Source organism: Strongylocentrotus purpuratus, unplaced genomic scaffold (genome assembly GCF_000002235.5).
Source record: "Strongylocentrotus purpuratus isolate Spur 01 unplaced genomic scaffold, Spur_5.0 spur5_scaffold_19, whole genome shotgun sequence".
In the NCBI taxonomy this organism is placed as follows: domain Eukaryota; kingdom Metazoa; phylum Echinodermata; class Echinoidea; order Camarodonta; family Strongylocentrotidae; genus Strongylocentrotus; species Strongylocentrotus purpuratus.
In genome coordinates, this window is record NW_022145604.1 from 24,012,785 (window position 1) to 24,032,180 (window position 19,396).

Consider the following 19,396-nt stretch of genomic DNA (forward strand, 5'->3'; position numbering starts at 1 on the left):
CACTCCTAGCTTTTTTTTAGGAAATTCCTCTTTGGTTATAAAACAAGATGATAATCCTGATGATAAATCACTTCTTTATAGCTCATGCACAAAAAAACCAGGCCCGTCAACACAGTGGGTTAGGCGGCAGGTTATAATCAATAATATATACAATAGTACAGTACAACAACAATAACAATAAAAATTACATTGAAATAATATATATGTTTTAACAAGGAGCACCGGGATATATATGAAGTTATGTATGTTCATTTTTTTTATCTCCCACTTTTACTCAAACCTATTTCCCTAATTTGTCTATGCTAATTATCTTTTTTTTTCACCGAGCGTTTTATCGTATTATAGGATGATAACGCGGATCCTAATCAAATTATTGGTTGAGAGCGTACACGTGGCTAGGCATTTATTTAGCCTAACACGTGACCAGTCATTGGTACATCAACTTATAAAACAAATGATACACATCATTTTGTTCGGGCATTAGTAAAATTACCCATAATATGGCGACTACTGCTTTGTTGGGCAAGCACACAACAAAAGAATATACGCCATGTTGTGACCCAGTGAAACCAAGTTGGCCAAATTCTGTATGTATGGCTCTGTCATTGCTAAGTGTCCCTTTATAAAGGGAGACTATCATACAGCCGTCAATAAATCTCGAAAATGACTGCTACTACTAAATTATTACCCCAGCGTTAGCCGAGCTACTTTGACAAGGCGCTCTGGTATTCTAAGAACGTCCTTCTACCAGGAATGGCCATTTACACCACCTGGGTGGAGAGTGGCAAATTTAGATTTCCTGTCTTGCCAAAGGGTGGCGCAGAGGAACTCAAAACCGCGAATCATGTGATTTAAAGACACAATGTAGAAGTCAGCTCTCATGGGGAATTCGACACCTTTCGGGGTTTACCAAATAACAGGAGTTGTCAATCACCAGGATTAGCATTTAGTTTTATGACCAACAGGCTTAATGTAATGCTCTGCTTTTCCCCATATGGGAAAGTAATTATGTGACATTTGCATCATCCGAAGACTCTCCAAGAGACTTGGGGTATTTCTTGATTGGCCTACGGGTTTGCTGTGCGCAGACATGTTCACCCATTAATGGTATTTCTACCAAGTCTGGTGCCAGGGAATTATGACCTTCTGCACCTGGAAACTGACGAGTGACTCTATTTAAGATCAGGTGATGTATCCGCTAAACCACGACACCTCTGGATTACAATACATCAGTTGTATAGATCCAGTTATTAGGATATATAAAATGAGGTTCATGTAAGTATGAGGCCTGTTTATCCATCGAGTAGGCCTACTTTAACATTGTGTATAAGGAAGTCGTAGACGAGCATGTCCCCCGGATTGACATAATGGATGCTTATGAGTGATTCTGAACAACAGTCTTGCCCCTGGAGGAATTTTAAAAGATAACAAAGAATTCATTTTTATGATGATTATCATCATCTTGATCATCATCATCATCTTCATCATTGTTATTGTCATTATTATATTATTATTCAAATCGTTATTTTTACTATCATTACTATTATTTTATTAGTAGTATCATCATCATCATCATCATCATCATTATTATCATTTGTATTGTTATCATTATTACCATCATTAATATCGACGTTACTAAGAATATAATTATTTATCATTTTCATAAGCATTATTTTTACGGTTATCACTATTGTTGTTATTATTATTATTATTATTATCATCATTATTGTCTAGTAATAATTGTAATATCATAAACAGTAGTAGAAGTAGTAGTAGTAGTAGTAGTAGTAGCAGTAGTAGTAGTAGTAGCAGTTATAGTAGCCCTGGTCCGTGTAGTAACAATATGGCAAAAAACATGTACATGTAACATACATACCCTTGTGATGTTGTACTTGGAATATTCATGAAGCCATGTGAGAGGACTCATACCGTCATCCAAAAAATAATGCAGATATATTGGAAGAAACCGAAATCGTCCATACCGATCGCGATGGTCTTTCGAACGAACACCGAGGCTTTCCATACACATTCCTAGACACAAATCCTCCGGCCAGTCCAGGTGGCTGTCAGGACATTGCCCGGTCCGGTCCTGGAGTCCTACTTCCACAAACCTTCTGAGTGCTTCCCTGCTCATCGCATACCCAGCTCCGCCGCTCATGTAATCCATCTGCCTTGATTCAACCTTAAAATACGGTAGTGTCTTATTAAAACTGAATCCAAAAAAGACCGGTTCCGAGGGATCCTGCCGTGATAAAAACGCCATTAAATTCTCCACGACGACGTACGTGTCATCATCGGCTTTGAAAAACCAATCAGCATCGTTGAAATGTTGCGTGTAAATGTACTCTAAGGACATCCTAGTTTTGTTCCACAAGGCATTTCGACCTTCGGCCACTTCTAGCCCGATGACGTTGCCGGGAAAACTGGTACTCTTTTGAGAGCTCATGAAAAGCGTCTGAGAACACTTTTTTGCCCAAGTTCTGGCAACCATCGTCGCTTTTGTTTTCAATGTTTTGGGGGAGGTCAAGACCCAGCACAGCAGGCGGACCTTACGCAGGCGTGTCCGTTGTGTAACATCTGGAGGATGATAATTAACTAAAGTTAACACATTAAAGATACTTTGTCCCTTTTGCAGCCAACATCAATTTTTGTAGAATTTTGCAAGAATGATATATATGTCATTTAATTCCTATCTGTGAAATTTAAACGTTAGCAGTGTCCTAATATTCAAATTAATATGCAAGGAAACCCGATTACTTGCTAGACTTCACTGTCAGACACTTTTGAGTGACAGACTGGCCTTTTTCTTCTTTGGGAATAACATACATAAAATGATCTGTAATCTTTGCGCAGCATAAAACGTACGACCATTCGGTACAATGTTCTGAAAACCAGACTATTACTCACTGGCTCTATAGCTGTTAAGTCGATTCGACAACTAATAATCGTTATTTTCCCACTTAAAGACATTTTCAAGCCCCCTATTTTATAGGGAAGTTCTAAATTAGTATTATCTTTCAAATGCCGTGGAATTTAAACTTTTCATTTTTTCGGCCTGCAAATGGGACATAGTACCTTTAAGAATTTGAAATAAACTTGTCTCAACATTTGATAGAGGATTAAGCCATTCTTCCCCTGCGCAATGATGTATAGATACCCATGAAGTGACCAGACACATGACTGTGTTTTAAAGTAGGATACATCGAAAATAGTTATTCTCTAATTGAGTTTCATATTGGTTTGTGTTTTTTAATGTGATGTGAATTTGATCAAATTTTCCCCATGTAATATCCATTAATGGGATTTAAATGCGGACTGAGACGAACATTTGGCCCGGAATATGACCGGTCAGGTCGAAACACTACCTTGATAAGCGGGTCCTGCGATCACAACTCAACTGATGGTCTCAAGCAATATTATTGGAAATTTCACTTGGGAACCCCCATCTCCTTTTTTACTTCCCTTGTAAATTGTTTTCATTTTCACGTTCTCTTTTCCTTTTCTTCCTCTTTCGCCATTCGATTGGAGGCGACTGGGAGGGTTTCATGAGTCCTTGTCCCCTTGTAACTACGCTAATGTCCATCATGACCATCATGGACCTGTACATGTCTTGTACGTGTAGTTGTTCAAGCCATCCGTAGCGCCGCCCTTCCCAAGGCATCCCGAGCGAGTTTCGTTTTTTTTTAATTTGATTATTCTGATTATCGACATTTCGAGCGAATATAATTATGAGAGGGAATGCCCCATACGCGGCGTCATTTTAAAGACAAGTACAATAGAACGGTTTACTAACATATGCAAATTGTATGAATACCTTTTAAATAAATAATTTTGTTCTTGACAACGTATAGGATTTTCCGAGGATTGCCTGACAAAGCAACAAGTAATGCATACAGACTGGATTCCACGTTTTGTAGATCATTCATTAATATCAGCCTAACAGAATACCTCGCCAGTCTAATGGAATACCTCGTCACCACGAGGTCCCCAGGAAAGAAACATCCATACATTTGAATAGTAGTGAACAGGTTGTTTAAAGGTAAAGACCAGTATTAGAAACGCTCCAATTTCAAAAAATGAAATGGAAGCTCTTATTACCAATCATGTGAAAGAATATGTTTTGACTAATACATGATGATAAAAAATTTGCCGGGAAACCGCCTACTAATTCATATATTTGGTAAATTTGTTTCTCTCATGGTCTGAGAGAGATATAGGGTAGTCTCATATACATCTTTCTGTGTATAGTGCTTGTAACTTTACAAAGAAAGGGCCAAATTTCTTATCATTTTGATGATTCCAGAACCTTGCAGATGCTAGATGCTAGATGATCAACCTTTTCTGATCGATTCCACTTTTTTTTCACAATGCAATCGCATGACCATAACTGGTCTTTACCTTTAAGAGGACGACGATGCGAACTGAAACTTTTGATGAACCTATGAACTTACCTGACAACTTCTTTTCAGCAATACCGTTCGACTCAGAATCCGTCACGGTCGTTCTCGGAGCTGCTTTTAAGGCGTGTAAAGATAAAGGGACGGCATTTTTTTGAATTACTGCTTGGTTCCTGGCGGTCAAAGTTGAATGAGGATGTCTCTGGAAGACGAACATTTGTTGGTTAATCATAGTCAAGGTGAACAACATGAATATAGCACCGGATATGAAGGCCAGAAAGACTCTGAGCTGTGAAAAACCCATGTCTCTTGTAATTCCCTCCGATCCACTTTGAGGAGTCACTAATCTTCTACTTGCGAATCCGTATGATAATGTTCATCAACACCTTTTCGTTTGCTCAAACGCGCTTGAAAACGACCAATACATAGTCACATCACATTTAATGTAGAAACACGAAAATCAAAACGGCCTAATACGTGATTTTATCACACCCAGAAGAAATGGTGGTCGGCTATCTGATCTGATCTGATCCCAAAACAGAAATTTGAATCCCTGCCAAATTGTTTAGTCGTTTTCAAGTACCGACACGGCATGAAGCATTTAAAATCATCAATCGGAAGAGGACAAACACTTGTAGATCACGAATCACAGCTTCTACGTATAGATGTACGTGTATACCGTCGAACAAGGAAGGCCTCTTGCCCAACGATCGATACCAATATAATGTTCAAATTAATCATCTCTTCCACGTCACCAAAGACATATATGCGATCTTATATCTCGTACCGTTTAGTAACGCTTGTGTATCAATGACGATTCGCAAGAGTTTGTGTACAGATGCAAAGTTTGCTCCCGAAGCCCATCTGAAAACATACGACGTCAAAAGATGGCATAATTAGGGCGATGCGCTTCACATTTCGTACCTTATAAAACAGAGACCCGTGAAAACGCTCAGGATCATTGTTGCTCACAGCTGATGTCATCCACACGTTAAAAACTGAAGCATCTTCTTTGCGGCGTTTAATACAGCACCATATCTAAACAAGAATTGTTAACAACTATTAGTAGAGTGAACAAGAATAATATGTTCACAAATTTAGTTTAAACTGAAGCTCAGTCGAAATCGTTAACAGCTGAAATAATACTGACTGTTGACTTACGGCGGCAACAGGTGGTGATGTACATAAATACTGTATTATTGCAACGTAAAAGCGTGTGGGGTCATCATTGCAGACCGACAGCGCGTGATATCAAAGAATATAAGAAATATATCATTAAACAAAAACTGGTCACTTGACAAGTTTCGTTCATTATCCGATGCTGTGCAGTGCATTTTCACAAATGCACTCGCAAAATTATAATTATTTTTGGATTATTTGTATACTCGACGTCAGATGTGTAGTACTTAAATGATTGGGTTATTGTTAATCTACCACGGCAACAGGTGGAAGATGTGTTTAGTGTTTTTAGCACGGTTCTAGTCCTGAATGCTGACGTAACAAGACCCTGACGTCAAGAGAAAAGTGGGAGGGGGGGGGGTGTCACTAGACCTTTTTCAGTGGGGGTGTAAACTGTAAAGGCCACCAATTACCGACAAATATATTAATGCCAATGTCCCAATGTCTACAAATTTAATCCTATCCCCTGCTGGAAAGAACACACTCATTCACAGTGTGAATCACAGTGTGCTCCACAATCTTAAATCGGGGCGTTTTCACATTGTGGTCGATTCGTTTCACACTGTCGTTCACAGTGTGGATAACCGGAAAAAGAAAGAACACACTCATTCACAGTGTGAATCACACTGTGTTTCACACTGTGTTCACAGTGTGAACTGTGATTTCACACTGTGATTCACACTGTGAATGAGTGTGTTCTTTCCAGCAGGGTCAACCCGGAACCAGGAGCTAAATTGTTTTTTTAGTTATTCCCCCCCCCCCTCCCGCGCAAAGCGCAGAAGCTTTAACGTTTCATTAAATCATTACAGAAAGAAGACGATTCGTTGTACTATTGTTACTCTTAATCCTTGTCTAGGGTCAGTTCCCCCCTCCCACGCGAAGCGCCGAAGCTTCGACGATTCAATAAATTATTAGAGAAAGAAGACGATTCGTTGTACCGTTCTCGACTCTAAATCCTTGTCTGAATTACCCCCCCCCCCCTCTCGCGTGAAGAGCGGAAGCTTTGACGTTTCATTCAATTATCCGAGAAAGAAGACGATTCGTTGCACCGACTCTTAATCCTAGTCTGTATTCAGTCCCCCCCCCCCCCTTGTCAGAGCTTAAATACCAGAGCTAAAATGTCAGAAGTTAAAATGCCAGAGGTAAAAAGGGGGGGTGGGGGGGGGGGGGGGGGGGGGGGGGGGGGGGGGGGGGGGGGGGGGGGGGGGAGGGGGGGGGGGTAAGAGCACTATTTTTTTTTTTGTGCACTATTCGTGAGTTAATATTTAGCAGAAATCATCCAGCCGGTGAATAAGCGGGGGGGGGCAGAAGAAACACATTTTTTTCGAGCGAATCTTTTTTTTTTTTTTTTTTTTTTTTTTTTTTTGCCAGGGGGGGGGGGGGGGTTCGTGGATCCACGCCTTACCCAATAAATGACATTTGATGGCGCTGCCCATCGACTAAAACAGTTATCAAAGGGATATGACAGGTTCGGAGGCGTCATAACTACTCAGCCAGGGTGTTGTGCTTGATCTTGGCAAAGAGGGCTTCGTGAAATACGTAGCGGACGAGAAGCTTACGCTGATTTAGTCAAGAAGTTGGACGATTTCGGGAAATGGGCCCCTGATGCGATCTACTCCCCTTACCCGTCATAAACAGCTGAATCTCAACAGTCCGCAGACATATCGCAAACATTACATGTTGCTAGACCGGGCAAGCCATTTTGTTGTCCTTCCAAGCAACAATCAATGCCAACAACCCGCACCCAGACCATCGGAACACGGTACGGAAGGTGTTCCAATCATCTTTTTTGTCCTGTCTTTTACCCTCCTCTCTTCCCTTTCTCCATTTTCACGCTTGTTCTCTTTCGTTTCATTCCCCCACTCAATTGGTAGGTGGGCATATGCAGGGGCGACGATTTCTTTTCATGACCGGGGAGGGGGGGGGACGAAATCCGTTTTTTAAAGTTTGTTTTTATAAGAATGTTATGCGAGGGAGCGTAGTGAACGAGCGAGAATTTTTTACAATTGTATTGGTCTAAACGCTGCACTCTTGGGCCCTCCAGAGCCTAAGAATTTGTTGCAGTCATTATTCAGTATTTGCTATACATTTTTGTTGCGCTTTTTTATATTTCCCCGTCTAAAAAAATTGAGGGGGGACGTATCCGCCCGCCCCCCCCCCGGGATCGCCGCCCCTGGGCATATGTTGTTCATGGAACTTGTATCCATATTCGAGAGAAGAATTGAAAGAAAAGCATCGAAACTGTTCAAAGCACCAACCTCCATACAATAATAACTCAGAAATTTCATTATAATTGAATTTAATGTTTATTTCCATTCTAAATACAAATTTGAAAAATAATGATATAAAAGAAAACGAAACAAAAAACAACGTACGTAAACAAAATAGCTACATTAAAACAATAAACATAACATTTATAAAATGATAAATAACAAAATTGCGTTGTAGGTTTTGTTAACCAAATATATTGACTTACATAACTACATATTTGTTAACAGAACTCCAAGAACTAACAAACATGGCAGCATTATGTTACATTTCACATTCTGAATACATACATGCACAAAGGCGTTTAAAAGAGGTTTCAAGGGCAATCCAGCTTTTTTAATAAGTTCATTTGTATGAAAGTATAAAATTTTAATGGCGGAAATTTGAAATTAATTGGTCGTATAACTAGAAAGTTATGACTTTTTGAATGAGGAGATCACTTAGTCTATGCGGACCCCAAATTCGCAATATAAAGGGATCCGGTAACTTTGTCTCAGATTCTGAGAAAAAAGCTGCAATGATAATTATAAACCTTTAGGTCAGTCAGGAACCACATGACTTTTACAAACCGATCGCTTGTCTGATTATCAAGATATTTATGATAGGAATTACAAATTTTGAAAACCGTTTGCCAAACGGTTTTCATAACACTACAGTCTATTGGGGAAAATGAGTATGGTAAAACCGGTCACTCAAAGATTTTTTACTTTTTTCGGGCACTTTTTTTTTCACAGACACTGATAACACGGAGGGCCGTGTATCTCAGATTTAACATTGTTTAAACGGCCCCTTTAATTAGCAGATGGATTTTTTTTTTTTTTTTTTTTGGGGGGGGGGCTTCATGCTCAGTGCCTTCTCCCTTGAGATACTACTCAAAATATATCACGAATATGACATTGTTATAGTTCCTGTGAAATTAAAAGGCCATCTTCAGTCATACAATTTTTTGACACAATTATGTGTTGATTTAAATTGGAAAGTTGTTTGGTACTCCATCAAAAAATAAATTATAGATTCGGTCAAGTTGAAGTGCCCTTACAGATAGTGATTTCAACTTTTAAATAACTTTCACATTTTTCCGATTTCATTGAAACTTTCACCAATCTGCTTTCTTCATTCAATTTGATGTACTTTTTTTTCAAAAAAATTGAAAAATATGGAAAAGCAACATTCTCAATTTTTCTTTTTTGGCAAATTTCTACTTGTATTGCCCTTTTACACGACTCTAGAAGAACACGAAGTAAAACTTTGTAACACCCAGTGTAAAGAGATTTTTTCCACATCTCGACCGAATTCAAACGTTTCTAAAAATTGGATTTTTAAGCAATATTGAGCTAGAGGCGCGGTCATCTATCCTTAACATTGATCATCAATGTTAAAGGGGGGGGGGGGTAAAATTTGAAAATCGCGCCGAAAATTTCGGAACGACTCAGCCAGCCGCTGAATAAGCAAGGGGGGGGGGGGGGGTTAAGAGCTTTTTGTTCCAGTTTTTGAGGAAACATTTCGCAAGGGGGGGGGGGGGGGGTAAGGTAACCCTTTTTTTTAATAACAAAAAATTGAGGGGGGGGGGGTTAAACCCAAAATCAAAACAACCAATCAAAACAAGTTGAATACCAGAACGAGTGAGGGCTTGGGAGAACGGCCGAAGTGCAATTGAAACTCATTATTTTGCTCTTCTCCAACACAAAAAAACGACATCGAGCTGAAAGACTATGCTATTCTGACAAAAGTACAGACTAGAAAGAGCATACTATTTTTGTATATAATACTTTTTTAAATGTTACCCAGTAATTCCCGGGCACCCAAATGTTGGAAAGAAACGCACGTTTGAGAAAAATTCACTTTAACATGCAAAAATGCTTATTAAATTATTCTATGCACGCAAGTCACGAGATTGAGCTGATGATACAACGTTTCCATATGCGCAGCTAGGGAAGCGGCGATTTACGGTACACAGCTGATCTGCGATGGTGCGATAGTTTTTCTAACACAGTATGACTTCACCTGTTTAGAAAATTACAGATCATTTTTACTAAAAGCATCTCGTTGTATAATCTCACAGATTTTTACATCTTAATGCTTACATCAGTATGAAGAAAATCATAAACTTTTCTTCGCAATAGGAACTTTCCTTTTGGCCCCTTTGTACCAGAGCAGAGGAGAGCGAGAAAAACAGGTGTATCCGCGCCCTCTGCGGTAGTAACCCTGTTACCTCCAAAGTGATCTTCAGGCAAGTGAGCAGTCATATCGGTGTATACAAAGCCTGGACAGCACTGCAAAAATTAGAGGAAGTATATTTTGTTGAATTAGAAATAAAACTCCCAGAGACAGAAACATAAATCTGCAAGGATACTGATGTTTCGAATGCGAATGAGAAAAAGAAAGAATTAACCAAATTAACCGTTAAATGACAATGAACCTGTCTTTAGTCCATATTAAATGGAGTGACTTGCAAAAACAACATGTATTATTTTTTTTGAATGAAAATGAGAATTCTTTACGCTATGATTCTTTCACAATCCCTTGAAAAAACGATATGTGGCCATGTATGTTGCAGATTTTCTTGGGGCGGAGGAAGGGGGGCTAGAAAAATAGGAGTAAAATTGTAATCACTCTAGAAATTTGATCCAAGAAGAAGTAGGCCCATAAATCATAAAGAGTTAAAAATTAGTGACAGACAAAGTGACCTGAAAGAAGGGAGAAGAAACGGGAACAAAGGAATCGGGTAAATGGAAATTAGGGCCTGCTCCAACTTTCCCTCCTATTGGCTATAGCTAGCATTTCCTCCATCTAGTTAAGATCGTGGTCCCCCCCCCCCCCCGCACCCATGTCTATGCTCTCTTAATGTATATCGTCACATGCTATGAGTTATGAACATAATATTCTTGCTGAAGACATACCGCATTGATAAGTATACCCCGCCTCGATTTATCTTGTGACAGTTTCGCAGCTTGTATCTTGGACAATGCTATCACGCCTACTTTGGCGATCCCATCGGCCTCATCCGGCCATCCGTTCTCTGCAATGGTCCCTTCTTTGCAGAATCTGTAAATATTATTGTGCAAGTCGGAAATTGTGTAACATTTGCAACATTCCGTACGATTAGTGAAGTATAATTAATTTTTTTTAAAGTATTCATACATATTGACAGACAGACATGGCGCATTATAAATGTTCACTATTATTATTATTATTATTGAAGCTATTCAATTTTGTTGTTGTTGTTTTCTTAAATTCCACAAGAATTTTGTGCGTTCTTTATGTCATGCTTTTTCTCTATCTATCTATCTCTCTCTCTCTCTCTATCTCTCTATTTCTTTCTCCTCTCCCTCCAATACATATGCGGCTCATATTTCTTTCGTTTTCACTTCACTCAATTTGTCTTTTCTTCGTCATAATAATCTGTAACTTTACGTTGTTTATAGTCATAAGGAGTTTCTATGAATGCTGTCTTTGTTGGCCTTTTGTTTGTATAAGTACTTAACATTTCTCACTTATCATTTTTCTGAGGGGTCTACAATTTAAAAGCCCTGTTTTTCAGCGGACCCGCCTCTCTATTTCTACATAACATAGATCAATTTCATTTGCAATTTATCTACTTTTTCTTCTTCAAAGGTATTAGTTTTTCATTGATTTTTTTAATGTCAAATAACATAATATTCTTTTATTAGGATGCTATTTGTATCTTAATTAGAAGCGAAATTAATAATAGTAATAATATTAATAATGACCGGGGTAATAGTATATATCTGTAAAGCGCTTAGAGACATTTGTATTTAGCGCTATATAAGTGGAATATTATTATTATTATTATTATTATTATTAATAATAACAATAATATCAATAATAATGCTAAAAGTGGTAATTATAATAATAACAATAATATTACTAGTAAACATAATGATGATAATAATAATTATAGAATGATAATAATCAAAACGATAATATTAATAATAATGAAGAGAAAAAAAAAGATTGTTGAAGATGATAATGATTGTGACAAAGAAGCAACGTTTAGACCGAATCGAGGAGTAAAAATGGGGTCTAACAAAAGATAATAATATGAAAAAAGATATTATGATCATGATAATGTTTTACCCAGGGAAGCCTTCTTAATATAAATACTGCTTTCCTGAGGGCCCCGTATTTACTATTACCAAGTATTACCATGGTATTTAAATACACACTTAATTCACAATGTCCTAGAGGGACAAATGTGGATAAAATACATTGTCCAGTGACAGATGTGGGCACCGGGCAAGCATCGAATTTAGACCCTCTCGAATGAGAATAAGGATCCTTCACCAACATACTACATTCCATCCAAATATACCGCTGAACTTACTTTAGAAATTCATTGATCAGATCCACAACATCTTGTTCGTCTTTAGCTTTTCGAAATCGATTCCTGATGTCATCATTGAACTGGTTCCTGAACACCATATATCCTGTTGTGCCTGCGACATGAACGATCCTACAATGAGAAAATGGTGATTATCGTGTCACTCTTTGATAACAAATTAATTTGTTTGCTGTATTTGCTATTTTTTGCTACTTTTGCTTGTGTCACGTTGTACATCATCTTATGTCAAGGTCTTCTTGCCCACCTATTTATTGTTACGTCCTTCACCATTACAACCACTGCAATCAAATTTAGTTTTATTTACGGGAACCTATAATCTACAAGCTGAGCTTTTTAATAGGCTCCTCACATTTCACCCTGTATAACCCTCTATTCAATAAAATTAATTTCGACGTCTTTTCAAGGAATTAATTATATAATGTGACACTTTTAGTATATTTCATATGTTCTAATCTTGTCAATTATGTGAATTCTTTTTTGTGAAATGTAAAAACAAATAAACTTGAAACTTGAATAAGTCGATTCAGAAGGGTCTGTATATAGGGGGACTTCCTACTGCTCCACACTAAGAAAAAATGGTGCAACTATGCACCTTTAGGGGTTCAAACCGATGCAACAATAGCAGCACCTTTAGGGGTTAAACCCTGCACCCTTTTTAAAGGTGCAATCCTGCACCCTTTAAAAGGGTGCCAGATTGAACCTTTCAGGGGACATGGGTACCCTTAATGGTTCAATCCTGCTCCTTTAGGGGTGCAACCCGATACAATAGCAGCACCTTAAGGGGTTCAACCCTGCACCCTTTAAGGAATACTCGAGACAATGTGCTCGTACACAAATACATATTAAACATGCATGATGTTTCTTGGTTAGTAATCATATAATCAATATATATATTGCTAAAACGTGTATGTAATTGTAACATGATCAGACAAAATAATCTATTGGTTAATGATTGCCGAAGGAAAATACAAATCACAAAATTGATGTGCATTGTCATAATTTGCTTAACAAATCATATGATAAATGTATTTTTAAGTGAACACGTGGACAGTAATCGTGAATATGCATGCAATATGCAAACTTTTATTTTGCACCCTTTTTTAGTCGTTAGGGTTCATTTTTGTGGGAAGGGTGCAAAATCTTATATTGCACCCTTTTTTGAACCCCTTTTCCTTCAATAGGGTTCATTTTTATGTAAAGGGTGCAAACTCTTATTTTGCACCCTTTTTTGCACCCTTTTTTCTTAGAGTGAGAAAACCTCCATGAAACCTCTTTCTGGCACGGAAATGAGCTTCCCCCCCCCCCTCCGACTTCAGATATTTGAATGGCCCATCAGATGCGTTAGTATTATGTCCTCGTATTTTGGTGGTCCCTTTGCATTGAGAAAATGAATTAAAAATATCTGGGGGTAGAATCGATTTGAATTGAATTGAATTGATAAGGTTCACTGACCAAATTTTACATACCACTTTAGGCACTTAAAAGCTGATGCATCCAGATAAATTCGCTCGAATTAACCCTAGAATCCCGAAGAATTTACGACCCTAGCTGTACCGCTACTCATATTCAACCAATCTCTCATAATGATCCTTATAATTGTGGGGGGGGGGGGGGGGTGGAAGGGTTCAATCGTTTAGAAAATTGCCCTCTCCCTTGATCAAGACTTAATTAAATCCCGGGGGGATACTCAGATTTGGTTTGGACGGGGGTGTGCCGCTCAAGCCTTGAAAAACCCCTACCAATTATTAAGGATCGTTTAGGGGCATTTTTCTCGAAAGAAAAACCCCTTTTCGGGTGTTTTTCGGGTGTTCGCATGTTTGCATGGCAAACACGCGGAAAATTTGCAAATGTTTGACATTTTGAAAAATGGGACCCATGTTTAGGGATTTTTTGTGAAAAAAATGATCCATTAGAGCGGCACACCCCCGTATGTCCTAATATGTATATACCCCCCCCCCCGGAATTAAACTCTATTTATTTATGAAACCCTTTGATTTCCAACCCCTATTTTGTCGGCGAAAAACTTACCTTCCACCAGACCGAACCAGGGGGATGAGACTTTGGGAGATGGCTAGAACTCCGAAGAAATTTGTCTTCATAACCCAGAGTGATTTTCCGTACAGGGGAAAGTGATTCTGAAAAAGAAAATTATGTTACGTAAAGTTCAAGATTAGGTGTACTTTCATGTACTGTTCGCCGGCATTACAGCCAGAAGTGGGAGAGGACATCTGATTTCGTCAGTCGAATATTTTCAGCGGACCTCGAAAATTGCGTGAAAAGCACGAATCCAACGTTATTCTTGTTGAAATTCATATTTCTATCCATGCATACTATTAAACTTCACATTATGTTTTGATCAACAATGACGTACCTTCCCATTTCGTCATAAAATGAAGTTCTCTGGAATCACATTTTGGTGGTAATGAAAGTTTTTTGTGAACTTCACAAACATTTTAAGAAGATACATGCATCTACATTGCAGTGATTGATTTATATTCTTTAACATTAAGGGTTTTCTATTATGTATTTCATTTTCGGATCCATGATTGTAAAGAGGGGGGTATTTTGATTTCAAATTTCTGACAAGTGCTCTCAATCAAAACAAAAATCACGTATGTGATGGTATTTATGTACCACTTTAAATCATTTGCGATAGAGAAGCAAAACTTTCTCATTTATTTCTAATTAGAACATGTACAAGAATCGTGATTCTACATACAGGTGTACCAATACCGGCATTGTTGACTAGAACATCAATTCCACCATGTTCCTTTTCCAGATGATCCCGAAACTTATCAATGCTTGATTGATCAGTGACGTCAAGAAGATGGAACTTGGGATCGAGTCCCTCTTTCTGGAGGAGCTCAACAGCGGCTCGACCACGCCCAATATTGCGCGCAGTCAAGTAAACAATGCCATCTTGTCCAAAATGGCGGCATAGAGCTCGAACGATCTCCAAACCAATACCCTTATTAGCTCCTGTAACCTGAATTAAACAGATAATGAATTATAATTCCAATAGTTCATCAGTATTTTAGGAGTTAAAATGTTGTATTTTGAGCTAAGAACTTAGGCCTATATACATTCAGTTTGCGGTTTCACCATGTGGGTAGTCGAGTCCTGACGAACAGTGTTCGGATTGTCGAGTCTCTCTCTCTCTCTCTCTCTCTCTCCCTCCCTCCCCCTCTCTCTCTCTCCCTCTCTCTTTCTATAGTACTAGAAATGCTGATAATTTTCACTTGCCACTTGTACATTGCTTATGGAGTACTATACCTCGTGAAATACGTGAATTGAAATCAGTTAACACTTTTAAACGTAAATACAAACAATATTTGATGGACCTATTTTGATATTAGCTACATATTTCAACGGTTGTTTGATTCATTTTACTTTACATGTAATTGTTTTTTGTTTAACTTGTTATTAGAGCTTAAATTAAATCATTAAACTTTTTATATTTGATTATGAATATGTGGTCAGCCGCATATAGGGGGAAAGGGCGACCTTCTGGCTGAGGCTACCAGCCTTAGCAATTTCCCTTGTATTATTCATGTTTGCAAATTGATTATGTGTATTTCTGAGTTTATCTATGTTAGTAATTGTTATTGTGTGAAACTTTGTATACTGATTTTGTTTTACCCTGTACGTTTTTTATTGCTTGGCAAAATAAATTTAATTGAATTATCTTCTCAATCATAACCTGGTTCGCCATGGACCGCTTTTTTCAAGACTCCACTCACGACAGAATACCGCCCCCCTCTCTCTCCCCCCCCCCCCCCCCTCTCTCCGTCTCTCTCTCTCTCTCCTTTTTTTTCTCTCTCTCTCTCCGTGAATTTTCTCTACTTCTCTCCCGGCAATATCAAGTAGTCTTCGATATTTGATGAAACCAAAAGAAAACTTCTCTCTCACTCCCTTTTCTATTCAATCCCCTTTCAATCCAAAGAGTCCTTCTCAGGACTACCCGTGTACATGGTGAACCGGTAAACCTAAAGAATGGTATACACACCAGTACACAAAACTTAATAATTAATAATACAAACGGTGCTTATAAAGCGCTTACCACCGAAGGCTCTACAAATAACAATGATAAACAATTACATATCAAGCAAAACAAAAACAAAATGCAAACAAACCTGCAAATTACAATATATATGAAATATACGTAAATGCGAACAGAGTAAGTTAATCATCAAAAGCAATTTTGAATAAAGTGTGTTAAGACAAGTTTTGAATTGGTTAACAGTCTGACAGTTTTTGACATTTAAAGGCAGTTTGTTCCAAAGTTCAGCTCGTAATGATCATCGGAGTATGAAATAGTTTATGGTCGAGCCTAATGAGCATTATTAATCGAGCCGGTAATTTTTCATAATCGCCATCATCATCATCACCATCCTCATCATTATCGTCATCCTCGTCGTCGTCATCATCATCACCATCACCATCATCACTGTCACTGTAGCATTTAGTATACGCTCTCCATAATTATAGTAAAAACTATTAACCAGCGTTTACAAAGCAAGTAAAGAATAACATAGATAATTGATAAAACAAGAAGTTTTCTCCATGATGTGGACAACTTATTTTTACATGTTCTCCTTTAAAAACAACGTCATTTCTATCACAGATATTAAGAAAGTCGAACTTTTACTTATTATACGTATGTCTGTATTTTGCAGATTTCTGATATGACACACATACATGTTAAACTGGGAGGGTCGATCTCGATATCATTTATCATCAAAGCTTTTACAAATTCCCAAATGATTTCTCTTGTTTTTTTTACCAATTTTCCTCATAAGTATTAATTAGACGCGTTATACATGTGTAGCCAAAATATTCAAATTATGCAATGAAACCCGTTTACTTGCTAGACTTCACTGTCAGACACTATTGAGTGACTGCCTGGCTTTTTTTGGTAATAACATACATAAAATGAGCATTTGTCTACATCAATAACCCACTTCTTGTAATGGCCAACTTTAAACTGATTGAATCTTTGTGCAGCACAAAACATACGACCATTCAAAACAATGGTCTAAAAATCAGACTATTACTAACTGACTTGGCAACTTATAGTCGTTATTTTCCCGCTTGAAGACATTTTACCCCCCCCCCCCCTTTTTTTTTTTTGTTTAGGGAAGTTCTAAATTAGTATAGTCTTTCAAATGCCGTTGGAATTTAACCTTTTCACTCTTTTGGCCTGCAAATGGCACTTTCATCTATCGTCTTCCTAGCTTAAAGTAGGCGTAATAGCGCAATCATGTGGAGTCTTTTTTCCAGACTCAACGTAATGGTTAATCAACAAAGAACTGTATGTGAATAATTGCACATATTAAAGTCGTAATATGTATATCTCCACTTGTTCTTTTACTTCTTGGTTATATTGTCAGACCCAGTCAAGTGTACAACCCTCGGAGGGTATATTCGCGAGATTATTAGCAAAATGTATGGTCTGCCATTTCGATACAAGGGCTGTTATTGTCACGAAGTACTATGGACGTGTGACCATTTAAGAATATTGTTGTCCACAGAGTAAAAATTACAGCGATGAATTGTTGCATTCACCTTTTTCGAGATATTATGCACCGATGGTCAAAATACACTTTATGTACATTTCAAGTTCTAATGTATGTTTTAGATTTATTTATTATTTTTCTTTATTTCACATATTTAAAAAGAATGGCCCGTTCAATAAAAACAGGTTTTCAATGGAGTACTTTACAAAGGTACATATCAATAAAAAAAAATAAGATAAATAAAAACAATAACAAAAGACAAAATAAATTACAGGGTTATATATACACACAGCATGAAAAACAGAAATTAGTGTCTGCCACATTTCAGTTTTGCTATAGACAATGTGCCAGACACAATCATATGGACAGTGTCAATGACAAATCTTTACAGATTGGGGAGGGGACATATACTAATGGCAAAGGCTCAAACCACCGGATACACAGACAATTGATAGAATAGTCGAGAGGGTGTGGGACATTCGAGAAGAGGTCATTGAAGGTCATCTCCTCGAAAATCTGTGATACCATTATATTGTGTCGCAATTAACTTCCACATAATCTACATCACACAGAGGCTGACAAAAAACAACAACAACAACAACAAAGCACTACACATTGAGATAATGAATATGACGACGTAGGTTATACTGTAACGGAAACAAGAAAATGTCTATAGGTAAGAATCTTCATGGTTCCACGAAACCGTCATAAGTACAAATTCGCCAACAACCCATTGAAATACGTGTATTTAATTCCACAAGCGTTTTAATGGATTGTCAGATACTTGTCATCAATACGACTGTTTCATGAACGACGAATAGGTATTCCTAAGACAGACTGTAAATACTATTTATTGTGAAATAATTGCTTACCACTGCCACTTTTGATGAGTGTTTTGATGCCATTTTGTGTTGTCCTCAGATTATAAGCTACAAGCGTGGCTCCTGCGGAAAAGAACAATTACTCTAATCATGTGATCTGACAATCGTTAATGCGATGTTCAAAACCAAGTTCTACCCGCTGATCATGGAGAAGGGTGTCAGTCTTCGACGGGTAATTGGGAAGGGGCAATATGGACCGTGCCTCCCACTGTTTTAGAACCCTCACCTAGTCTCACACTCCGTTTTTATTTCATTTTGTTTGGCAGTGCATTAGAAATTTGTTTTGTTAGATATTATTTTGTTCGTTCTGCCTTTTTTGCTTTGCTTTACTTTGCTTTGTTTTGCTTTGCTTTGCTTAATTTGCTTTGCTTTACTTTACTTTTGCTTTTTGCTTTTGCTTTTGCTTTTGCTTTGCTTTGCATGCTTTGCTTTGCTTTGCTTTGCTTAATTTGCTTTGCTTTACTTTGCTTTTGCTTTTTGCTTTTGCTTTGCTTAATTTGCTTTGCTTTACTTTGCTTTTGCTTTTTGCTTTTGCTTTGCTTTGCTTTGCTTAATTTGCTTTGCTTTACTTTGCTTTTGCTTTTTGCTTTTTGCTTTTGCTTTGCTTTGCTTTTCTTTTTCTTAATTTGCTTTACTTTGCTTTTGCTTTTTGCTTTTGCTTTTGCTTTTGCTTTTGCTTTTGCTTTTGCTTTGCTTTGCTTTGCTCTGCTTTGCTTTGCTTTGCATGCTTTGTTTTGCAATTTGCTTTGCTTTGCCTTGCCTTGTCTAGTTGCATTGCCTCGTCTTGCCTTG

At 37.8% G+C, this 19,396-nt stretch overlaps 2 protein-coding genes across 2 annotated transcripts; both read right to left on the minus strand.

Annotated features, from left to right (window-relative positions):
* Positions 1 to 989: 989 nt before the first annotated feature.
* Positions 990 to 5,045, minus strand: LOC755815 (glycoprotein-N-acetylgalactosamine 3-beta-galactosyltransferase 1). The gene is made up of 3 exons (XM_001191962.4): positions 4,452 to 5,045; positions 1,877 to 2,577; positions 990 to 1,406 (listed from the first exon to the last, which is right to left on the minus strand). The coding sequence occupies exons 1-3, from the start codon at positions 4,699 to 4,701 to the stop codon at positions 1,293 to 1,295; spliced, it is 1,065 nt and encodes a 354-aa protein (XP_001191962.3). The 5' UTR covers positions 4,702 to 5,045; the 3' UTR covers positions 990 to 1,292.
* A 4,343-nt stretch (positions 5,046 to 9,388) lies between these two features.
* LOC115926133 (carbonyl reductase [NADPH] 1-like) lies at positions 9,389 to 18,799 on the minus strand. The gene is made up of 6 exons (XM_030990650.1): positions 18,596 to 18,799; positions 14,927 to 15,193; positions 14,236 to 14,342; positions 12,190 to 12,318; positions 10,745 to 10,889; positions 9,389 to 10,117 (listed from the first exon to the last, which is right to left on the minus strand). The coding sequence occupies exons 1-6, from the start codon at positions 18,626 to 18,628 to the stop codon at positions 9,911 to 9,913; spliced, it is 888 nt and encodes a 295-aa protein (XP_030846510.1). The 5' UTR covers positions 18,629 to 18,799; the 3' UTR covers positions 9,389 to 9,910.
* Between the last annotated feature and the right edge of the window lie 597 nt (positions 18,800 to 19,396).